The following is a 23,488-nucleotide window of genomic DNA, read 5'->3' as shown; positions in this document are numbered from 1 at the left end:
AAGAGTTGGAATAAACTTTTTTAGATTGGAGGAATATAACCCAAGGATCAACTGTTGGCCCTGACTTATTTACTATTTATACTCATGACATGGAGGAGGAAGCAAAGCATTAGATGTCCAGTTTTGCAGATGACACAAAAATAGGTGGGAGGGCATGTCACAATGAAGATATTTTGCTGCTGGAACAAGATATAGATAAATAGAGCGAATGGGCAAAAACTTGGCCAAGGGGCTTTAATGTGGGGGAAGTGTGAAGTTATTCACTTATGTACGAGGAACTTAAAGTCTGACTATTATTTGAAAAGTTTAAGTGTTTAAATCGCAACAACCTGATTAGCTAGTGCAGCAAGAGATAAGGAAAGTAATTGGCAAATTGGCTTTTACTGCAAGAAGGTTGGAGTTCAGGTACAATTTTACGGCTTTGGTCCCATTTTTAAGAAAGTGTGCATGGCTTTGTTCCCATTTTTAAGAAAGCTTATAGAAGCATTTGAGGCAGTGTAGAAAAGATTCACTGCACTAATATGTGAGATGAGAAGGTTGTCTTATCATGACCAAATAAAGAAATTGGATCTCTATTCTATCTATATGATGAAGCATATAAGAACCTGAGGGAGCAAGACAAGTGAGATCAAGATGCTCCCGTCGGTGAGAGGAATTCAAAATGGGGGGTATTGGTGGGGGCAGGAGTTAAATAACAAGGGGCATCTTTTAAAACTACAGAGAGAGAATCTCTGGAATTCTCTACCTATAAGGGTTGTATAAGCTCGATCTTTGAAGTACTTAAAAGGGAGGTGGGTAATTTTTTGAACAATCAGGGAATTGAGGGCCACCGGGAAGTGGAACAGAAGAGGAGATGTGGTCCGAGGCAGATTAGACATGTTGAACGGTGGGGCAGGCTTGAGATGCCAAATGGTCTACTCCAGCTGCTGTTTTCTTTTGAAAGTAAAATACCTCTTGCATTCCTCATTCACAGTAAGGTGATCCTTTAGACTCCCAATTGTCACATTCCTTTGACTAGCAACAATTTTTTTACTTATAATATCCATCACTTTTATACTGTATCGCAAAGTTATGTGAGGATAACTTTTTTGTGCTCTCATTGTTTTGATATTTGACCGTTTTCATCTCTATTAACATTCCAATAATTATCATATGCTCTGACTCATTGGTTTAAATATATTCCATTATCATTTTGCATTATTTATTTCCTACTGCTGGCTGTTATTTGTCTTTTAACTTTTCTTCAAATTAATCTTTGAACTGTTGTTCTGTAAAACATTTAAATTTCAACTAACATTTATTATTTACATTGTATTTGTTGATTTATTTAAAACTTCACATGTTTCAATGATGATTAATGGAATAGCTACGAGGAATTGCTGCTATAACAATTTAGAATTCTATACTAAAATCATAGTTTTGTTAACGACATCAAAGATCTTACTACCGCTGTGAATTAAAATGCCATGTGTTGTTTGGTATATTAACTACTGTACTCCAATTTTTTTACCTTAATCAACTTTGATAAGATGACAGAGGGGTTAGAGTAGGAAGGAGCATTTTGAGGGGGAGGAGCGCTTTTTAGCACAAAAAAAGAGGGTTTTAATGTTCATTTGTATTCTCCAACGTGTTTAGCAATGCTTTGTGATTTATTGTCCTCTTTGCCAACATTACAATCGTGAGTGACAAAATGTAATGGCTGTCAAATTGAAATCTGTATCAATTTATATAATGTGGTCTTTACATAATATGTTTACAGATCTGATAACATTTTCTACAATTCCCATGTCCTTATACAATGATTGTGCAATATATTTAGGTTGGCTGTACGTTACAGTGCTGCATATTTAGAGCTGGTTGCTGCCTCTATTGCTCCAAATATTACCTCTCTGCTGGTACAGGGGAAGCAGGTAATTAGGACAGCATCTGTGAGATTTGGTGCCATTGTCAGTGTGTAATAGCATCACCGAAATTTATTTAATGAATGCCTTGACTGCATAGCTGGGCTTTAGTGCTTTACTAACAACCACCAGAGGAAATGTATACTCTACTATTAACAATTACTTACAAGCCTGGAGCTAGATTTTGCACATGCATGGGATTAATTTGACCGTATGGCGAGCTTTGTTTTTGATGGCAAACAAAATCTTTCCATTTAATATTATTTTTTAATTTTAATGAGTATACATCTGGCTGTGGTTTTACTTGTATTGTGAAAAGATTAGCTGTGAGTGTGCATCATTTTTTTGATAATGCTTGTTGCCTTCAACCATATTGTGACATCTCTTCTATAAGCATTCTCACCTTTTACAGTGGAAGTCATGATGTATCATCAGCATTTTTGACATATCATAGATCTGTTGAAGTCATTATTATATGTGTTTCATAGGACACATTATTTAAACACTTTGGAATTTAATTTTCTAGAGGTATGTCAGAAAAATGATGGGTGGTGTAGTGATTTGTTCTTATCTTTATGGTGGTACTGGAAATTTGAATTAAAAACAAAGAATTGCAGAAATAATCAGTAGTCAGGCAGCATCTCTAGAGAAGGAAACAGAAGTGACATTTCATGTCAATGATCTTTCCTCAGACCTGCATCATAAATGTGAGGATCAGTAGAAAATGCATGTTTTAAGTAGAGGAAGGTTGGAAGTACAGTTGGGTGAGAGAAAGAGATGAAATGGTAGATCTGTGATAGGAGGAAGACAGAAGAGATTCAACAACAAAGGGATGACGGTGGAAAGCAAACATGATGGTAACGGCACAAAAAAACAGATGAAAGATTGGTCTGCAGCAGGTGTAAACATTGGGGAGAATGGAATTGTTGTCTGAAGTTTGCTGAATGTGGTGTTTTGATCTGGAAGACTGCTATTTGCTTTATTATGCAGAAGGTATTAGTTTAATTAGGCATCATATTCGGCACAAACAGCATGGGCCGAAGAGCCTATTCCCATGCTGTACAGTTCTGTGAGGTGAGGTGACTTTTCCTTGAGCTTATTCTAAATTTATTGAAACATCAGAGAAATTTTGGACAGAGTTGTAATTTAAGGAAGAACGAAGTGCTCTCAAGCTTATCGTGCACCTTGGTGTATTGGAGTGCACTCTCCCTAGAGTGCTTTGGTAATTTCATCATGATCTTTCCAAAGGCAAGAGTCAGAATAGTGTGGGCAATTGACGTGAATGGGAATAAGAAGTTCAGGGTATCTTTGTCGACTACGTGGGGTGTTCCAAAAACTGATATTCCAGTCTGCTTTTGGTTTCCATTTGTATCTCAGCATAAACTCAGGGCCATATGGCCTCCTTCTATGCTGTTGTATTTCACACGGATGGGAGAGGAGGCGAGTAGGTAGTTCAGAGGGGAAAACGACCATTGAACCCTCTCTGTCAACAAAGCCCAGGACTGGGGTTTGGGGTGGCGTGGTGGTGTAACGGTAGATTTGCTGTCTTACAGCACCAGAGATCCGGATACTATCCTGACTACGGGTGCAGTCTGTACAGAGGAGTTTGTACGTTCTCTCTGTGATTGCTTGGATTTTCCCCCGGATGCTCCGATTTCATTCTGCATTCCAAAGACGTACCAGTTTGTAAATTAATTGCTTTGGTAAAGATTGTAAATTGGCCCTAGTGTGTAGGATAATACTAGTGTAAGGGTGATTTCTGGTTGGTGTGCACTCGGTGGGCCGAAGGGCTTGTTTTTGTGCTTTAATTGTAAACTAAACTAAGACTGGTGCGATGAGTTTGATCTCTCCCACCCAACTTTCCGTCAGTAAAACACTCGCCCTTTCTCCCTGGCCGTTTCAATGATTCCTGCTTTTTTTCACTTATCTGTACACAAGACGGTTTACCATTTTTAACCTCTCTAATTATCTTGGATTTTATTTTTGTTGTTGTGTAACTTATATTTTCCTTTGTTAAACCACGCAATTGTCTCTTCCCATTTAAAGGCTTCCTTCTCCTTGGACCTCTCCTTGTAAAACCACTGCATTCAGTATCTGTGTCTGGAACATGGCACACTATTCCAAGTTTCATATTCATTACTTAGATGCACTGCTTAAACAGGGAAAGAGAGCCACAACATAGGTTCACGCGTTGGTTTCTGCATAATCAGGATTAATATGTTGGTATAAACAGGAAGGATCAGGAAAAAGTAAATCTTGCTTCCCCACAAGCCTCCTATTAGTGCAGGAATATCTATATGTGAACAGCATGTTCCACAGTAATATTGAAAAGGAAGTGCTTTCATGAAGTAGCTAAGCTTACTGGCAGTTGTTGTCAAGTAGTTTATACATTGTAGCATATTCTTGCAACGAAATATGGGTCACAAGCTAATTTTAAATACAACGGGGGATTTATGGGACTGATTTACCAAGCTGAAAGCTGCTAAGGCTAAGCTTCTTTTTAACCCTTCAAGGGCTACTTCTTTTCAAACACAAACAGTTTTTTATGCTTGCAATTCTTCACAGTAAAATCCAATACAAGTGTACCAGTGCTATTGATATTTTCTCCTTCTAGTTGGTGAAATAAAAAGCTTGTTTAGAGGGTAGCATGGTGGTGCAGTTGGTAGACCAAGGTTCAATTCTGAACTCTGGTGTGCCTGTGCGGAGTTTGCACGTTCTTCCTGTGACTGCGTGGGTTTCCTCTGAGTGGTCCGGATTCCTCCTATGCCACAAAGATGTGCAAGATTGTAGGTTAATTGGCCTCTGTAAATTGCCCCTTGTGTGTGAGGAGTGGATGCGAAAGTAGGATAATATAGAACTAGTGTAAACGGGTGATCAATGGTGGGCATGGATTCGTGGGGCTGTAGGGCCTGTTTCCATGCTGTATCTCTAAACTAAAATTAAATCTGTCAGTGGACAATTTAATTTATATATTCAGTGGCTAACAGACTATTCCTAATGCTGTAGCTGAGCTGAGCCCAGTGATTTGGGCAGAGTTGGAATTTAAGGAAGAAAGACGTGCTCACAAGCTAATGATGCACCTTGAGTATTGGAGCACAGTTTCCTTAGAGTGCTCTAATAATTACAACATAATTTCTCGAGTTTATCCAAATCAGTTAATGAGCAAGGTAAATTTTAGGCAAAAATGAAGCTTACTGCAAATTGAGTTTCCATAATATTGTTTATTCTAGAAGCAACCCCTGGCCACAAGGCCAAATTGATTTGATCACCATGATTTTTCTGTTTGTGGGTTCATCAGCTAACTTGTTCGTTAGTTCATGAAGGGAATCTAAAACTGGTGGGCAGAGGTTTAAGTTGAGAGGAAAAAGGGACCTGGGGACCACACAGAGTGATGGGTATATGAAACAAGCTGCTAGAGACAGATACAAGTACAGCGTTTGAAAAAAACATTTGGATAGGAACAAGAGTGGGAAAGGTTTAGTGGGATATGGGCAAAACACCCAGCAAATCTGTCTAGTTCAGGTCAGCATCTTGTTCAGCATTGTCAAGTTAAGCTGAAGGACCTGTTTCTGTGTTGTATCACATATGTTTAGAGATACAGTGCGGAAACAGGCCCTTCAGCCCACTGAGTCCGCGCCGACCAACAATCCCATACATTAATGCATAAACAGGATATTTTCAGTTGTCAAGCTGTGACAATTGGTTTGCTCTCAGGGATCGTGTTGGAGCCTCAACATTTTGCATTTTATATCAATGACTTGGCTGAATATAGAATTTCTAAATTTGCTGATGACACAGGGGTAGTAGGAAGATAAGTTGTGATGGGAACTTAGAAAAAATAACACTCTGGGCAAAGATCTGGCAAGTGGAGCATAATGTGGGAAAATGCAAGGTTGTCCATTTTGACATCAAAAGTATTAGGGAAGTGTGTTATCCAAATGGTAAGATATTACAAATCTGAGCTGCAAAGGGATTAGTGTGCAAGTAATGCAAGTGATTAGGAAGGTTCATGAGGGGTTTGATGGGATGAATGTGGACAGGATGTCCCCTTGTGAAAAAATCTATAATGCGGACACACGGCTTAAAGATTTGAGGTCATTGTTTTTTAAGCATTAACCACAAATTCCTACACACTTTTTGTGTTTCTGTCAAGACAGCTCTGCCTTCTTTGAACGGTGACCAAGCCAGTCTTCATCCACTACCATCACCATCCATTCTGACAAATTGTCCTCTACATGGAACATAAACTCTGTTTATTTCCAAGAGATGTGTGTAGGCAGCCCTCTCTGATTCCCTTTTGTTAGTGGAGGAGCAAGAGGTAATGTTATTTAAGATGGCAATGTTGATCAGGCCACATCAGTGGGAGAGAAATGAGTGAATGCTCCAGATTGAAGTCACTTTGTCAGTATAAAGAGAGTTGATAATGGATGAAGACTGGATTCAACGAAGAAACAAAGGTTGTCTTTACAGACATGCGAGATGTGGAGCCAAGGTGATCCATGGTAAGAAATGAAATGGATAGGCCCAGAACGGACTAGGAAACGTCAGGTGACAGAAGCTATCAGAAGAGTCAAAGATGTAAGTCAGACAAAATGTCACAAATGGGGAATCAATGAACTGCAGATGCAAGTTTACAAAAAAGAAGAGGAGGTACTGGAGAAATTCTGTGGGTCAGGCAGCAGGGAAACCTGAAGCAGGGTCCTGACCTGAAACGTAACTTATCCATGTTCTCCAGAGATGCTGCCTGACCCACTGAGTTACTCCAGCACTTTGTAGCACAAATGGGCAAAGGTTAATAATTATCTCTGGATACAAATACTTGGATCTCTCTGCAATGTGGTTGTACCGTGTCTGAAAATGTGGTCATGGCTATTCTTTACAGAGTAAAGTTAATGAGATTTCATTTCAGTTCCATTATTCAGCTGTTTAGAAGATTCTGGGGTGAGGGAGGTTTCAGTTATCTCATGGAATATACATTTGGAAATTTGTAGGGGTAGTTGCCTATAGATTATTTTTTGCAAACAACGTCTAGTAGAATTATGTTTTTTTGTTTACCAGGTCTAATGTACGCTTCACAGCGAGTGTTTTAGGTAAACAAGTGGACAGCCTTGCTCCAGCAATTACTAGGGTTTTAGTTCTGGGTAAACAAGTAAGTATACAACTCACTCAACAGTTTCACAGTAATGTCACTTTTTCTGTTTATTTATGAGTTTTTTATGTTTCCATCTACATATCATGGGTAAGTTGTGTAAATTAACAAGGTATTTTTAAATTATGACTGCCAAGTCTAACTTTTTCTTGCCTTATAAAATAATCCTTACAAGTAACAATGAGTTTCATGCCCAATGTTGTTGATATGGCAAGCAACATTTCACTGAGCATTGGAAAGAAATGCAATGTATTCCACAGTCTGAAAACATCTTGGATTTTGATGGGTACCCAGAATTTTGAGCAGGAACAATTCCCTCTTTTATTTTTATATTCTCCGGTACGATCTGGAGACATCTTGATTAGGAATGTCTGTTCTGATGAATGGAACGTTCAGATTTTGTTTGCAGCTTGTTCATTTCCTCTATCCAAAAGATCACAATGTAAGACTTGGTCTGAAATATTCCTGCCACTTCTGGAAGTACTGTGGTTGTTTCTCCGTGCACTGGCCATACTTGAAAGAGGTGTTTATGTTCAAATCAACACCCCATTTGTGTTCTCACGGGGCGGCGGGTTGGGGCAGCAGTAGAGTTGCTGACTTACAGCGCTTTCAGCGCCAGAGGTGCAGGTTAAATCCCACCACGGGTGCTCTCTGTACGGAGTTTTACGTTCTCCCCGTGACCTCGTTGTTTTTCTCCAAAATCTTTGGTTTCCTCCCACACTCCAAAGATGTACAGGTTTGTAGGTTAATTGGCTCGATATAAATGTAAATTGTCCCCAGTGTGTACAGGATAGTGTTAATGTGCGGCGATCACTGGTCGGTGTGGACTCGGTGGGCCGAAGGGCCTGTTTCTGCTCTGTATCTCTAAATTAAACTCAACCAAACAAATGTGTCCTATCAACTCCTCTGAATTAAGTTTTTCTTCAAATCATGTGGAAAATGATTGGCAGTTTTCTGCTGTGCTGGAGACTGGAGATGCCCAGCACAATGGATTTCAACAAATCTGCTCCAGAGTAATTGAATGTCCATGGAAAAAGTAGATAATTTCTTTCAACTGTGCTAACTGCACTCGGGCCCAGATTCCATTGATGAAAGCCCTGTGTTCTAACTTGTATTGGCATACTGTCATACGTTGAAAATTGGCATGATTTTGCATGAAATGCCCATGATTTATGCAAAAATTGAAGAATAAAACTCTGAAGCATGCACTTTTCTTTGTGTAAGCTTCTAGCTTGTAAAAGCTAATTAATTTGTTCTTTTATAGTGCAGCTGGACTGCTAAATAACAGCTGCTCTCATTAGAATTTAGACTGGCAACATTATTTAAAAAATGTTGCAATCAGAATATTTCCATATTTAACAACTGGTCTCTGCTATATTAGGTACAGAAACAAATTTTCAGCTTCTACAAACATTTTTTTACGTTTCTTGAGCCAGTACACGCTATAACCAAAATGGATATCAAAAGGAACCTGACAGGGAGTGCTGTAAAGGTCTTTTATCACATTCCACATGGCCTTTTGAGTGAATGGATATTGTGCATGGTCTGCTGCAATGTGCTGCAAGCTTCTTAGCTGCCTCCATTTAAGCTGTCATCATTGTCACCCCCACACAATAATGAAGGAGCACAATTTCTCAATGATATAAAATGAATTCGAACCCAATTATGAACAATAATTGGACATGTTTAAAGTTGCACAAGTAGTTTGGTTGTGCTTGTAACCATTTATTGCTTAAAAAAAACAGTGCTTTTGTAGATAAAAGGTGGCTAATCCACGATTAGTAAACATACGTGCCAAGTGGCCAGAAAACAATGACGTTTAACTTTTTAGAAGTGCCAGTATGTTGTACCGTCACAAAAAAAGCACTGCTTAAAACTGAGTTCATTTTCTATACATATTAGAGATGCATTTTATATAAATATAATTATAAAAGAAATGCTGATTTTTTTAAATTTTTATTGAGAAGTTATATCTTTTGAAGAAACAATCTGTAGAGAATCATAAATGCAACATACCAGATTTTAAAAACAGTCTAAATCATTATATTTTAAAAATGGGTCATGTCAGTGTACCTTCATTGACTTTCTTCACTGATTTTGGAAATAACAGGTGACAATTGGGGTGTTTGGCCAAGTGGAAGAGATTATTTCAAATCCCCTATCTCCAACGGAAATAAAGGACATTGTCTATTCTAAGTGTGCCGTACATGATGTAAGGGATGCGGTCCTTCAGCAAGAACTTGTCATCCATATTGGTTGGCTTATCTCCAATTCTCCAGAACTCTTCCAAGGCATGCTGAAATTTAGAATTGGGTATGTTAAATCTCTGGTGTTATTTAGCTTTAGTGCTTATCACTTTTGTGAATGAGGATTTTATTTTAAAATGTTGGTTTCAAAGATTTTTGTAGAAATTCCTGACAGGAATTCGTATGGCAGGTGTCAAGAGTTTTTAATTGTGAATGATGAAATGCTTATTTACAGCAGCACAAGACCTATAAATGTAATACACACAGATAATGTAAAATAAACAAATTCAATAAATTAATAAGCACAATGGTTCGAGAACCAGAGGACATAAGTTTAAGGTGAGGTGGGGGGGACGATTTAATAGGAACCCGAATGATAACCATTTTCACCCAAAGGTTGGTGGGTGTATGGAACGAGCTGTCAGTAGTTGAGGCAGGTATTATTGCAATGTTTAAGAAACACTTAGACAGGTACATGGATAGAACAGGTTTAGAGGGATATCGGCCAAATGCAGACAGGTAGATATCCCATCTACAATAGTAGATTATAATAATAGACATTGACTTCTACTTCAGGTAGTCCCTGCTTCCCCTCTCTATCCCCTCCTCCTTCCCAGTTCTCCACCATTCTTCCTGTCTCCGACATCCATCCAAGGACCCAAACAGTCTTTCCAGGTGAGGCAGACATTCACCTGCACCTCCTCCAACCTCATCTATTGTATCCGCTGTTCCAAATGTCAACTTCTCTACATCGACGAGACCAAGCACTGGCTCGGGGATTGTTTCGCTGAACACCTCCGCTCAGGTCAACTCAACCAACCTGATCTCCCGGTGACTCAGCACTTCAACCCCTCCCATTCCCAATCTGACCTTTGTGTCCTGGGCCTCCTCCAATGTCAGAGTGAGGCCCAGAGCAAATTGGAGGAACAGCATCTCATATTTCGCTTGGGCAGTACACGCCCCAGCGGTATGAACATTGACTTCTCCCACTTCAGTTAGTCCCTGCTTCCCCTCTCTATCCCCTCCCCCTTCCCAGTTCTCCCACCATTCTTCCTGTCTCCGACTACATCCTATCTTTGTCTCGCCCCCTCCCCTGACATCAGTCTGAAGAAGGGTCTCGACTCGAAACGTCACCCATTCCTTCTCTCCCGAGATGCTGCCTGACCCGCTGAGTTACTCCAGCATTTTGTGTCTACCTATAATAATAGACATGTTGGTCGGTGTGGGTAAGTTGGGCCAAAGGTCCTGTTTCCACACTGTATGACTATGACTCACAATACTAGTACAAAAAAAACCTAAGTCCTCACTGCAATCAGTGATAGTTCATAGAACCTCACAGTTGGGTAGTGTTATAGAGCCTGATGATTGCTGAAAAGAAGCTGTTAGTAGCAACTTTGCTGATACTAGGGACCTGGGGGAATAACTTTTTCACACATAAGGTGGTGGGTAAAAGAGTGTCTTGACTCCACATGTTCTGAAGCTGTGTAGGATTACTAAAAAAAAGTTGTCTTTGTATTGTTATCCCGAAATGTTTCTTGGGAGAAATGTTTGGATTAGTTTTGGTTCCTTAACGAATTCCTTCCTCTCAAAAATGCTCTTTATTGAACAAAGTGAATAAGCTATAGTCTGCTTGAAGTGGGGCCCCTGTGTGAAGCATACCTGATCACCATCTCATTTTAACCAATGTTATTGATGATAAAGCTGCCATATTTGCTCTCCCAACAAACAACTTGTCAATACCTCACCGGCTTATTTCATTCGGCAATGACACATTGTCAGTCGACCTCTGGAGGTACCAGAGGATTGAGAGTATTAATGACCTTGGCGTAATGGAGTGGAGAATAAATCCCAGTGAACCGTGACGGGTGTTAAATTGTAACCAAGGCAGAGTGAAACCATATGCAGTTCAGTGAAGTATTGATTGGGATAGCGAGTGGACAGACACAAAGTGCTGGAATAACTCAGCAGGTCAGGCAGCATTTCTGGAGAACATGGATAGGTGATGTTTTGGGTCAGGATCCTTCTACATGATAGCAAAGGTTCAGGAGCAGCTTTTTCCCTATAACAGTCAGGCTATAAAACACTACAATCTCCAAGTAGGCTCTGAAGTATAGAGACTTTGAGACATTATTTTTGAATAATGAATATATACACTGATGAGCCAAAACATTATGACCACCTGCCCAATATGCTGTTGATCCTCCGTGTGCTGCCAAAACAGCGCCAACCCACTGAGGCATGGACTCTAAAAGACCCCTGAAGGTGGCCTGTGGTATCTGGCACCAATACATTAACAGCAGATCGTTCAAGTCCTGTAAGTTGCGAGGTGGAGCCGTCGTGGATCGGACTTGTCGATCCAGCACATCCCACAGATGATTAATCGGATTGAGATCTGGAGAATTTGGAGTCCAGGGCAACACCATGAACACTTCCTCATGTTCCTCAAACCATTCCTGAACAATGTGTGCAGTGTGGCAGGACGCATTATCCTGCTGAAAGAGGCCACTGCCATCAGGGAATACCATTGCCATGAAGGGGTGTACATGGTCTGCAACGATGTTTAGGTAGGTGACACGTGTCAAGTTGACGTCCACATGAATGGCCGGGCCCAGGGTTTCCCAGCAGAACGTTGCCCAAAGCATCACACTCCGTCCACCGGCTTGTCGTCTTCCCATAGTGCATCCTGGTGCCATCACTTCCCCAGGTAAACGGCGCACACGTACATGGCCAACCACGTGATCTAAAAGAAAACGGAACTCATCGGACCAGGCGACCTCCTTCCACTGCTCCAAGTTCCAGTTCCGACATTCACATGCCCAATGAAGGTGCTTTCGACGGTGGATAGGGGTCATCGTGTGGCTACGCAGTCCCATACGCAGCAGGGTGCGATGCACTGTGTATTGTGGCACATTCCTCGTGTGACCACCATTAAAATTTTCTGTGACGTGTGCCACAGTAGACCTTCTGTCGGTTCGGACCAGATGGGATAGCCTTCGTTGCCCTCTCGCATCGATGAGCCTTGGGCGCCCAACACCTTTGTGGTTTGTCCCTCCTCGGACCACTGTCGGTAGGTACTCACCACTGCTGACCGGGAGCACCCCACAAGCCTTGCCGTTTCAGAGATGCTCTGACCCAGTCGTCTGACCATAACAATTTGACCCTTGTCAAAGTCGCTCATGTCTTTACTCCTGCATCCAACACCTCAACTTCAAGAACTGACTGTTCACTTGCTGCCTAATATATCCCACCCCTTGACAGGTGCCATTGTAACAAGATAATCAATGTTATTCACTTCATCTGTCAGTGGTCATAATGTTTTGGCTCATCATTGTATATATACACATATAGCTGCAAGTAAAAATTTCATATATATACATTTTAACACAACTTTTCATATATATTTTGCACTACTATCATCAATTTATTTGTTTGGTATATATAAATATGAAAAGTCCAGTGTTAAAATGTATATATATGAAATTCTTACTTGCAGCCATATGTGTGTTTATATTCATTATTCAGTTTTAGGACATATGACAATAACACTCTTGACTCTTGATTGTTTAAGATAAATGTTAACGATTGAAAGAGTTCCAAAATGGCATCCTTCTGAACGATTTTTCCCATTCCACCTCAGGTTGAGTTAACATCAAAGTACTTCAATGCAGTGGATTTTAATGAAACTGTCAGTAAAAGTACATAGAATTGATCTGTGATAATACCACAGGTCGGAGTTATTTGAAGTTTAAAATCTTCATTTTGATGTTTTGATAGAGTTGGTTAATTCAACACTGTTCTTTCATCTATCTTGTGAGTATTGTCATAAGTATGAGTTTTCTAATCTGCTTCAGATGGATCGTCCATGCTATGAAACATGCTCTTGCAGCCCGAGGTGGAGATCTACCCACAGATTATCTTTACCAGATGTCACCAAGTGATGTTAAAAAGCTTTTATTGGATATTCTGCAGCCTGGTGAAAAGGAAAGGTAATCTGAACCAACTAAGTAATATTGCAGTCTGAATATCAAAAGAGATTCTGATTTTCGAGGGAGATGCTGAACTAGAAATTGAATTACAATGTTTTAACGACGTTAAGCTGGAATTGTGGGTTGCTCTAATACTACTTTTGAAAGCGACAGCTTTACTCGCAAAGTAATAGATTGCTCGGTTTCCCAGTGCAGCACTATATTGAAACTGGTACTGTCAGTCACAATTTGCCATTCCCTAATGTAGTGTTCTAAGTTCATGCAGCTGTCAGCATTTAGCTTCACGAGTGCAATCTTTACAGACAGCTCTTAATGGGGCATACCAGAGTACAGGCATCAGTCTTCCAGCTTCAGATGAGTGTTGTTACTGAATCAATAATACTGTTGTAGAGTCACAGAACACAGGCCCTTCTGCCCAACTCATCCAGTATTCATTCATTCATTCATTCATTTAATTCATCCACACCAACCAAGATGCCTCATCAAAGTTAGTCCCATTTGACCCGCATCCTCTAAATCTCTCCAATCCATATAATTGTGCAAATGCCTTTTAAATGTTGTCATTGTACGTACCTCAACCACTTTATCTGGCAGATCATTCCAACTACCCACTGCCCTCTGTGTGCAAAAAGTGCACATCAGGGCCCTATTAAATCTTTCTCCTCTCTACCTTAAACTTATGCCCTCTAGTTCTTAGTTCCCCTACTCTGGGGAAATTAATCTGTGCATTCACCCTATCTATTCCCCTCATGATTTTAGACTCCTCTGTAAGATTACCCCTCAGCCTCCATCGCCCCACAGAATGGAGTCCTAGCCTGCCCAACCTCTCCCCAAAGCTCAGGCCCTCTAAGTCCTGGCAACATCCTTGTAAGTCTTCTCTGCACTTTTCCCAGCTTAATGGCATATTTCCTATTGCATGGGGAGGGAGGGAGGGAGGGAGGGAGGGAGGGAAGAAGGGAGGGAGGGAAGAAGGGAGGGAGGGAAGAAGGGAGGGAGGGAAGAAGGGAGGGAGGGAAGAAGGGAGGGAGGGAAGAAGGGAGGGAAGGGAGGGAGGTGATTACTTCTCAGTTCAGTAAATTTGAAAATCTTTTTGTCAACTTTTTTTTGTGTTGCAAAGCTGTTAATGTCATTTGAATGGTTTGGGGGTGAGATTTCTGCTTGATAAATTGTTTGACAAACAAAATCCCCATCAAAGAAAGGAGGAATTTTCAAATGGGACACCCAGAAATTTGCCAAAATGATGTGGTCCTCTGGGATTATTTACATTGCCTATTTACATTTGCAGAATACCTTTTTTTGGAGTCATGTGAACATATTTCTGCATCAAACCCCTTTAGAAGGCACATATAGAACAACACCTCATATTCCGCTTGGGTAGTCTACAACACAACGCTATGATCAATAAATTCTCCAAATACAAGCAAACCTCCCACCCCAGTATGTACACATTACTCCTACCACCCCCATCCCCTGCTCCCTTCTTTGTACACTCATCACCCATCACCATCTCCCATTTCCTTTTTATTCCTTCTCTTTCCCCGCCTTCCTTCCACCCATATCCCTCCCTCCCTATAATGTTACTCCTCTCCTTATCTGGTATCATTTTGTCTCCTTTTCACTTCTAGCCTTTGTCATTTACTCCACCTATCTGCCAAGCACCCTCACCTATCACTCGCCAAGCTTTGTCCTACCCCCACATCTCATTTTCCAGTCTTCCCCCTACTACAATCAGGATGAAGAAAGGTCCCAGCCCAAATCATTGTCAGTCCATTCTTTGCACAGGTGCTGCCTGACCGGTTGAATTCTTTCAGCACTTTATGTTTTGGTCAAGATTCCAGCATCTGCATTTCCTTGTGTCTGCATTTCCTACATTTAAACAGAAGTTCTGCCTGACCATTCAGATGGACGTAATGGATCTCTTGAGTAGGGAGGAACTGCAGATGCTGGTTTACACCGAAGATAGACACAAAATGCTGCAGTACCTCAGCAGGACAGGCAGCATCTGTGGATAGAAGGAATAGGTGACGTTTTGGTTTGAGACCCTTCCTCAGGCTGAGAGTAAGGGGAGAGGGAGACACAGAGGTAAGGAAGGGTAAAGTGTGTGAAAACGAGACATCAAAAGAGATGAAGGTCAAGAAAAATGTAGAAAAGATGTGCAAGGATGATTAGCGTTGTTGTCCAGATGCCGTGGCAGATCTATAATTCCACAAGAAGCCCTACTGTGCTCAAATTATGTATTATGTTTCCCTACAGTATCACTGTGTCCACACTTTTAGAAAGGCTTAATTGGTTATGCAGTACCTTGCATGTTGTAGATTCACAGAAGGCATTATATTAAATGCAAATGCTTTATTTTTTAATAAATTTTGAATTACATTTCAATCAAATACACTTTGGGGAGCTACATTATCAATTTAGGAGCATTATAAATTATTTTTAACCAACATTATCTGGTTTCAATGGAGCTGACCTGGAACAACGTAGGAAACTGAATGGAAATTGAACATAGTCATAAAGTCTATATTTTCCCATTTACAAGCATATAGGACAGAGCCTTCTACACATTGGCATTTCAAGTAATCATCCAGGTACTTCTTGCATGTTATGAGAGTACCTGCCTACAGATAGGTTCAAACAGATCCCAATCACCTTACAGGTGATAAAGCACCGCCCTTAACTCCTCTAAACTTCTGACCCCCTACCCTATCCTTTGCCCTCTAATTGTTAGATACCTCTGCTATGGGGAAAAGTTTCCTGCTGTCTCCACTCTGCCCCCTCAGCTTCCACCACTCTAAAGAAAATAAGCCTTGCCTATGCAATCTCTCTTCAAAACCAAAACACTTGACCAGGTAACATCCTGGTGAATCGCCTCTGCACCTTCTCCAAAGCAATCACATCCTTTCTATAGTGAGGCGAGCCAAAACTACGCACAGTGCTCCAACAGAGTTCTAACCTACGTCCTATGTCATATAAAGTTGTGACATTATCTCCCGGCTTGTCTAAGAACAGTCCAAGAATAAAGGGAAGGCCATTTAAAACTGAGGTGAGAAGAAACTTTTGAGAATTTGTGGAATTCTCTGCCACAGAAGGCAGTGGAGGCCAATTCACTGGATGAATTTAAAAGAGAGTTAGATAGAGCTCTAGGGGCTAGTGGAATCAAGGGATATGGGGAGAAGGCAGGCACAGGTTAGATTGTAGATGATCAGCCATGATCACAATGAATGGCAGTGCTGGCTCGAAGGGCCAAATGGCCTTCTTCTGCACCTATTTTCTATGTTTCTACCATGTATATTCTGCTTGGCTAATGAAACAAATATTACGTGTGTCTTTTTCAACATCTTCTCTATCTGTTCTGCTACCTTCTACGATCTCCCAGTTAAACAACTCTCACCTTCCCCGGAAATTGTCCGTGATCCAGTAATCCAAAGCCCTCCCTCCTATTGAGCCGCTTTAGCCACACTTTCACCTGACCTCCCCTCTTATTCCTGTACGAACAAGCACACATGACACTTCAACTCATAACTAATAATCTGAACTCCAGAAGAACTGGAAGATGAATTGTGATCGATTTCAAGAGCATTAATGGATCCAATGTGTAATTTAGAGGGTTGCAATCTGTAGGAAATTTATAAGGCAGTATTAAGCAAAGTCATAAAAATAGTGCTGACATTTGTGGAAGTTTTAAATAAAAATCTTCACTTTTTAAGCATATAGGTTACTAATGTAAATCAAAATGCATTTTAGATAGTGATGATTCTTTTCCCAAAGCTTTTACTTGATCACTTTTTGCAGCCAGAAAGGCAAGATAGAACATGGGACAGTACGGCACAGCACAGGAATAGGCCCTTCGGCCCACAATGTCTGTGCTGAACTTGTTGCCAAGATACACTAATCTCCCCTGCCTGCATATGTTCCATGTCCCTCAATTCCCTGCACATTCACGTGCCTATCCAAAAGCCTCTTAACACTCTTGCAATATGTCTGACCTGAGGCTACTAATTTTAGATGTAGTCTAATTTCTGAAGAAAATTACTACAAACTCCATAATTCTTAGTAAAAAATTGTTTTTAATATGTTTTTGACTTTTCAGCTTCTGCTTAATAGTTCCAATCTTAATGTTGCCCTTGGTGAAACACTTGTAAGTTTGGTAAAACTGTAAGGTTTGGGCGGCACAGTGGTGCAGCGGTAGAGTTGCTGCCTCACAGTGCCAGACACTTGGGTTTGATCCTGACTATGGATGCTGTCTGTACGAAGTTTGTACGTACTCACTGTGACCACGTTGGTTTTGTCCGGGTGCTCTGGTTGCCTCCCACATTCCCAAGAAGTGCAGGTTTGTAAAAATTGGCTTTCTAAAATTTGTAAATTGTCCCTAGTGTGTAGGATAGTGCTAGTGTACGGGGTGATCACTGGTTGGCACGGACATGGTGGCCCGAGGGGTCTGTTTCCGCGCTGTATCTCTAAACTAAACTAAACTAAAATAAATTTGTGGATTCTCTGAGAGCTCTACTGCGAATTAACTGATCAATCTACTTGAAGACATCTCCCTCCTTGGTGCCGAAGATTTTCTTATGTTGCCATCTGATAACAACCGATGGCAGGAAAGGGAAATCCATGTCACAGAGGTTGCCAGATCTGTGTGGTTGGCTTGCTTCAATGGTGAGCATTGATATTTCACCAATGGAGGTAAAGTTTAGGCTAATCTACTTTCCTCATATCTTCAGAAGAGAAGCTCCTGTTTTATTTGTAGAAAGGAATTGCAGATGCTGGTTTCTACCAAAGATAGACACAAAATGCTGGAGTAACTCAGCCAGTCAGGCAGCATCACTGGAGAAAAGGATGGGTGATGTTTTGGGTTGGGACCTTTCTTCAGTCCCAAACCGAAATGTCACCCATCCACTTTTATTTTCAAGTTGCACCCCATCCACTGCAAGTAGGATTGCTAGTTAATGTATATCTATATCGAAAGTAACTGTTCAAACTCAATTCAAGAGGTATCCTTACAGCAAGGAGGCAAAGCTTCATCCTGTTCAGTTGGATTATTGTAAATGGTGCCACAATATGGCGTCTCATGACTGTGTGAGCTATACATTATCAATTTCACTGTGCAATGTACACGTGTCAATAAAGAACCATTGGAACAGATTCAGTACCTTGTCCATAAGATTAAAAAGTCAGTTCTAACCACATTTTATTTCATGTTGTTGGCATTTCAAAATACGTCAAGCTGCTGTGGTGATAAAATTAAAGTATTTGCAAATATAACAATAACTTTTAGAAAACAAATTGCAAAATTTCAAATGGAAATTGTTCTTTTAACTACAGTTATTGCTTAATGTCAAAGCTAATTGCTACTTTTTTAAATTAATTCTGTTTCTGGTGTTTCTGTCTAGCGATTTATTTTACACATTTCATTTGTAGTATCTGTGACTCACCATAAATGAACGATGAAATTTATATTTGTGTGACTTGTGCAGTAAATGTGGATATTAAACATTATCAGGAGCACTTAATAACCAGAGAACTAATCTTTCCCTTCAGGTCATGGCTGAACAGGCGACATCTTGATGGCTCTTTAAACCGCACTCCAAAAGGTTTTTATGACCGAGTCTGGCAGATTCTGGAGAGGACGCCAGAGGGCATAACAGTAACTGGGAAGCACCTGCCCCAAGTAAGTATGTAACTTGAGACAAACATTGTTTTCATCTGAAGGCACAACGTGCTGGAGTAACTCAGCCGGTCAGGCAGCATCTCTGGAGAACATGCATAGGTGGCTTTTATGGTTGGGACCCTTCAGATTGTAGTGGGGGTGGAATGGGGAAGAAAGCTGGAAGAGAGGAGGGGCAGGATAATACCTGGCAGGTAAAAGGTCGATACAGATGAGAAGGGTATACCAGCATCTGTAGTTCCTTGTATCTACATTATTTTTCATCTAATAGTTAAATCATCCACAAATGCATATCTTTAGTAGATTTCCTCTTCCAACATTCATTCCATTTGAAGAGCAGGTAAACAATGAATGCAACAGATCATTGAGCCCAATCCTGGCATGACGGTACTTCCAGTCTTCAAGGTTCCTGTACTGTTTGCAAAGTATTACTGTGCATAGAATGCAATCATTCTGATAAATTGCAAAGAAACGCTTTAACTTCAGAAAGAATCTGTCTACTGCCATAGCAACAGCACCATCAAAAATATGGGTGAAATGACAGGAAGGATATGGAACTTAATGCTATAATTTAAATCTATTTAGAATACGTATCCATATTTAGTTGGATTTACTCTGTCGCGTCTTTTCTTGTGAAGAATCTCAAAGGTGCGTGGGGGGAAGATCAGGAAAGCAAACATCTTCCTGATCTTGCTCCCAGATGGAAGGGCTGGGTTTCAATCCCAGGGTGGGTTGAAGAGCCTGTTGCTGTGCTGTACTGTTCGATGAATGGCTCCTTACTTAATTTACTGTCCAACTGCTGAATTTGCACTGAGACGTAGAGTAGCTACAGAGGACAATCTGCCCGGTTGGGCTTTAACAATTGCAGTTACTAAAATAGTTCACTTAGTGTGGCTGATTAGCTCACGAGAAAATAGAAAAGTGTCAGTTTTAGTATAACTCATAAGATAATAATTTGTAGAAGCGGAATTAGACCATTCAACCCATCAAGTCTACTCCGTCATTCAATCATGGCTGATCTATCTTTCCCTCTTAACCCCATTCTCCTGCCTTCTCTCCATAACCCCTGACACCCTGACTAATCAAGAATCTGTCAATATAGTTGTTATGTTATAAACATGGTGAATGAAGACAAATCTTTCTAATGTTTATGAGAGCCATAAATAGGGAAGACAGACAGAATCTTTTTCCAAGGTTGGAAATGTCAAAGATTAGAGGGGATACTTTTAAGCTGAGAGGGGCAAAGTTTAAAGGAGATGTGCGGGGCAAGTTTTTTTTTTACACAGAGCGTTAGTGGGTGCCTGGAATGTGCTCCAGGAGTGGTGGTGGAGGCAGATTTGGTAATGGCCTTTGAGAGGCTTTCACGGTTATGTAGGGTTTGGAAGGGCATGGATCATGGAAGGGATAGATGAGATCAGTGTACCTTAAAATCATGTTTGGCAAAGACATTGTGGGCCGAAGGGCCTGTCCTTTGCTGTACTGTTCTATATTCTGTGGTCTAAATGCATGTGAAATGATGTTACTCTTCATCAGCAGAAACTTTGCTCTCTGTTTCCTTTCCACAGCAACCAACTTTGTCGGATATGACCATGTATGAGATGAACTTTTCTCTCCTCGTAGAAGACACTTTGCAAGACATCATAAAGCCAGAATATCGGCAGATCATTGTGGAGGTGCTGATCAAAATCTTATTTGAAGCCGTCCTAAACTACCTCCATTTTTGCAATCATGTATATATTTCATGCTGAGATGAGGGAGATATGTCGTGGAAAAAAATCCCTAGTAATTGGGGGCACAGTAGCGTGGCACAGCTGGTAGAGCTTCTGCCTCACAGCACTAGAGAACCTGGTTCGATCCTGACCTTGGGTGCTACCTGTGTGAAGTTTGCATGTTCTCCCTGTGACCATGTGGATTTCTTCCCACATCTCAAAGACATATGGATTTGCAGGTTAATTGGCCTCTGTAAACTGTCCTTAATGTGTAGCGTGTGGACTGGAATTAGTGCAAACTCTTCCTGAAATATGCTGGCCGAACTGAACTCCTAACCACAGTTTGCAGAATAGTTAAGCCGAAAACCTGAGGTTATTTTTCTCTGTTCTTCTACTGATTTTGGACACTTGTCAAATCTGTTCCTGATCAAGAGCCAAAGCCAAGGATCCCCTATGCCTTTATAACTTCTTAATTTTCTAATTTCATAATTAGATTTAGTAACAACGCTGCAAAATGCTATAAAATTAGGCCAGATATGAATTTTTAGGGAGATTTTTATTCAGTACTGTGAGTGTAAAGCACAACATTCAATCCACAGAAAACCTTGGTGTAGTAGAACAACTACAACTGACATGTTCTTTTTTTTTAAATTGTAATTTAAAGATGAATTTAACCAACTAAATATATAATCACTACAACTCTGCACATTTTAGTGTAAGGTACAGCAGAGTAATAATTTATATTTAGTCTCATCAGGTGATCCTTGTTGAAATGTCCCTACAGAGAGTGTGGCCAGGGTGGTGTGGGTCTTCGATGATGCTGGCTGCCTTTTGCGCTTCCTGTAGATCCGTTTGATTTAAATACAGTGCTACAATTAACCCCCCAACTTGCAACACAAAAATGTGATCATACAATGGAATTAAATAACTTGGAGATGTATGTTATGATGGTGCAATGGGGATTACATTGGGTTATCTTTGCTGCAGCTGATGATGGTGGTCTCCGTGACACTGGAGCGCAATCCTGAACTGGAATTTGTAGCTGAAGTGAACTTGGATAATCTGGTCAAAGACGCTTTTGATGAATTTAAGAAAGACAAAATGAGGCTGGAACATGTTGAGGTTAAAGTGAGTAAACTTCTTCTTTATAATTAGAACGGTTGTGTCTGAGAGCTGTTGCTAAATTGTACTATTTTTTCTGTCGGTGTCGGCATAACCTGTGCAAAGGAATAGAAGCATTTAAATCCATATTTTTGGCACAGCCCCAAGTTGTCAAGTGTACCGAGGTAGAGTGAAAAGCTTTGTTTTGTGTGCTGTCCAAAGAGATACAGCTTTGTTTTATTAGCTATCTCTACGCTAAAGTAAATTATCACGAGTTTAGATCTGTGCCACTTACAGGCAAACTACCTGTCACCTGCCTTTAAAAATCTTCCCATAATTGGGCTAGACACCCTCTTCCACCCAGAATCCAGCTCTTGAGACTAATGCAAGGTGTATCGGATCTGTTTGCAAAATGAAGCTTTTCTGAAAGCTGAAGGACAGGTTTAGAGGGATATGGACCGAACGCAGGCAGGTGGGACTAGTGTAGATGGGGCATATTGGTGGGCATGGGCATGTTGGGCAGAAGGGCCTGTTTCCACACTGTATGACTATAACTCAGTGGGTCAGGCAACATCTGTGAAGGTCCTGGATCCATGTCATATGCTGCCTGGCCTGCTGAATTATTCCAGACCTTGTGTTTTATGCAAGACTCCAAGATCTCCAGTTCCTTGTGCCCACAAGATTTTAGCTTGAACAATGACATGGCTAAACTGTTCACAGAGGTGCTGGCCAATGGTTGTTCCTTTTTTGTTAATCTTAACTCCAGTTGCGTGAAAAGCAAAGGTAGTGCAGGATCTTGTTACTTGATTCATATTATGTCTACTTCCAGAGCATGCAAGACTTCTACCAAACTCCTCCAATGGGAAAAAGAGGGACAGCCAGCTACCTGATGAAAGCTGTAATGAACACATTACTTGAGGGTAATGTTAAGTCAACCCTGGATGATCCCTGTGTGATCAGTTAAAGATGACAAACTTGAGGAATCTGCTTGTTAATGAGATTTGTGATGTGTGTGAATGCATGTTATTACCTCGATGCTTCTCAATGTAATCAGAGGCACATACATAGTGTACATCTGTTGGCCAGATTTCAGCTGCTGCATTGCAAGAAGGATTATTTCATTAAACTGCCAATGTATTCTCTAGAAATAAGGTCATTTAAAAGTTGGTGCATGATTGTACGAGAGAGGTTATATTCAATAAATTGAAACATTAATTTATATTTTAGCACAGTTTCGTGAGTGTGATGCTATTTATGGTTAAGATATTGGGTGCCAAATGTTTAGAATTGGCATTTGAACTAATGTTACAATATATAATTGAAATAAAAATGGGATGTTTCAAACGGAATTTGTAAACCCACTGTATTTGAAACATTTGCACATCATTTGTTGTTATCATTTGATAATGACTTATTTAAACTCGAGCGTTTTATAGATGCGACTTTCATGAAAATACAAAATAAGGACAGAACAAATTTAAGAGAAGTTTCTTGTTTTTTATAATACATGTTACTAGTTTTATTTCCAGATTTATTTCTGGCCTTATTTCGGGCGGCACAGCAGTAGAGTTGCTGCCTTACAGTGCTTGTAGCACCAGAGACCCGGGTTCGATTCCGACTACGGGTGCTTTCTGTACGGAGTTTGTACGTTCTCCCCGTGACCTGCGTGGGTTTTCTCCGAGATGTTGGTTTCCTCCGTTTAAAGACATACAGGTATGTAGGTTAATTGGT

General features: G+C 40.6%; 1 protein-coding gene across 3 annotated transcripts in view; it reads left to right on the top strand.

Moving 5' to 3' along the window:
* The window catches only part of phkb (phosphorylase kinase, beta), a 133,327-nt gene extending 110,120 nt beyond the window's left edge, over positions 1-23,207 (top strand). Inside the window, exons 25-31 of one of the 3 annotated variants that reach the window (XM_078400431.1) lie at positions 6,960-7,050; positions 9,161-9,363; positions 13,148-13,282; positions 18,821-18,950; positions 20,513-20,620; positions 21,644-21,784; positions 22,587-23,207. In XM_078400431.1, the coding sequence (XP_078256557.1) occupies positions 6,960-7,050; positions 9,161-9,363; positions 13,148-13,282; positions 18,821-18,950; positions 20,513-20,620; positions 21,644-21,784; positions 22,587-22,721 (943 nt within the window). In that variant the 3' untranslated portion in view covers positions 22,722-23,207. Of the gene's footprint in view, positions 1-1,819; positions 1,911-6,959; positions 7,051-9,160; positions 9,364-13,147; positions 13,283-18,820; positions 18,951-20,512; positions 20,621-21,643; positions 21,785-22,586 lie in introns of all 3 variants that reach the window. The other 2 variants (XM_078400429.1, XM_078400430.1) reach the window with 2 other exon arrangements.
* The last annotated feature ends 281 nt before the right edge of the window (positions 23,208-23,488 follow it).

Source organism: Rhinoraja longicauda, chromosome 6, assembly GCF_053455715.1.
Source record: "Rhinoraja longicauda isolate Sanriku21f chromosome 6, sRhiLon1.1, whole genome shotgun sequence".
In the NCBI taxonomy this organism is placed as follows: domain Eukaryota; kingdom Metazoa; phylum Chordata; class Chondrichthyes; order Rajiformes; family Arhynchobatidae; genus Rhinoraja; species Rhinoraja longicauda.
The sequence above is the reverse complement of the archived record's forward strand: the minus strand, read 5'-3'. Positions and strand labels throughout refer to the sequence as shown.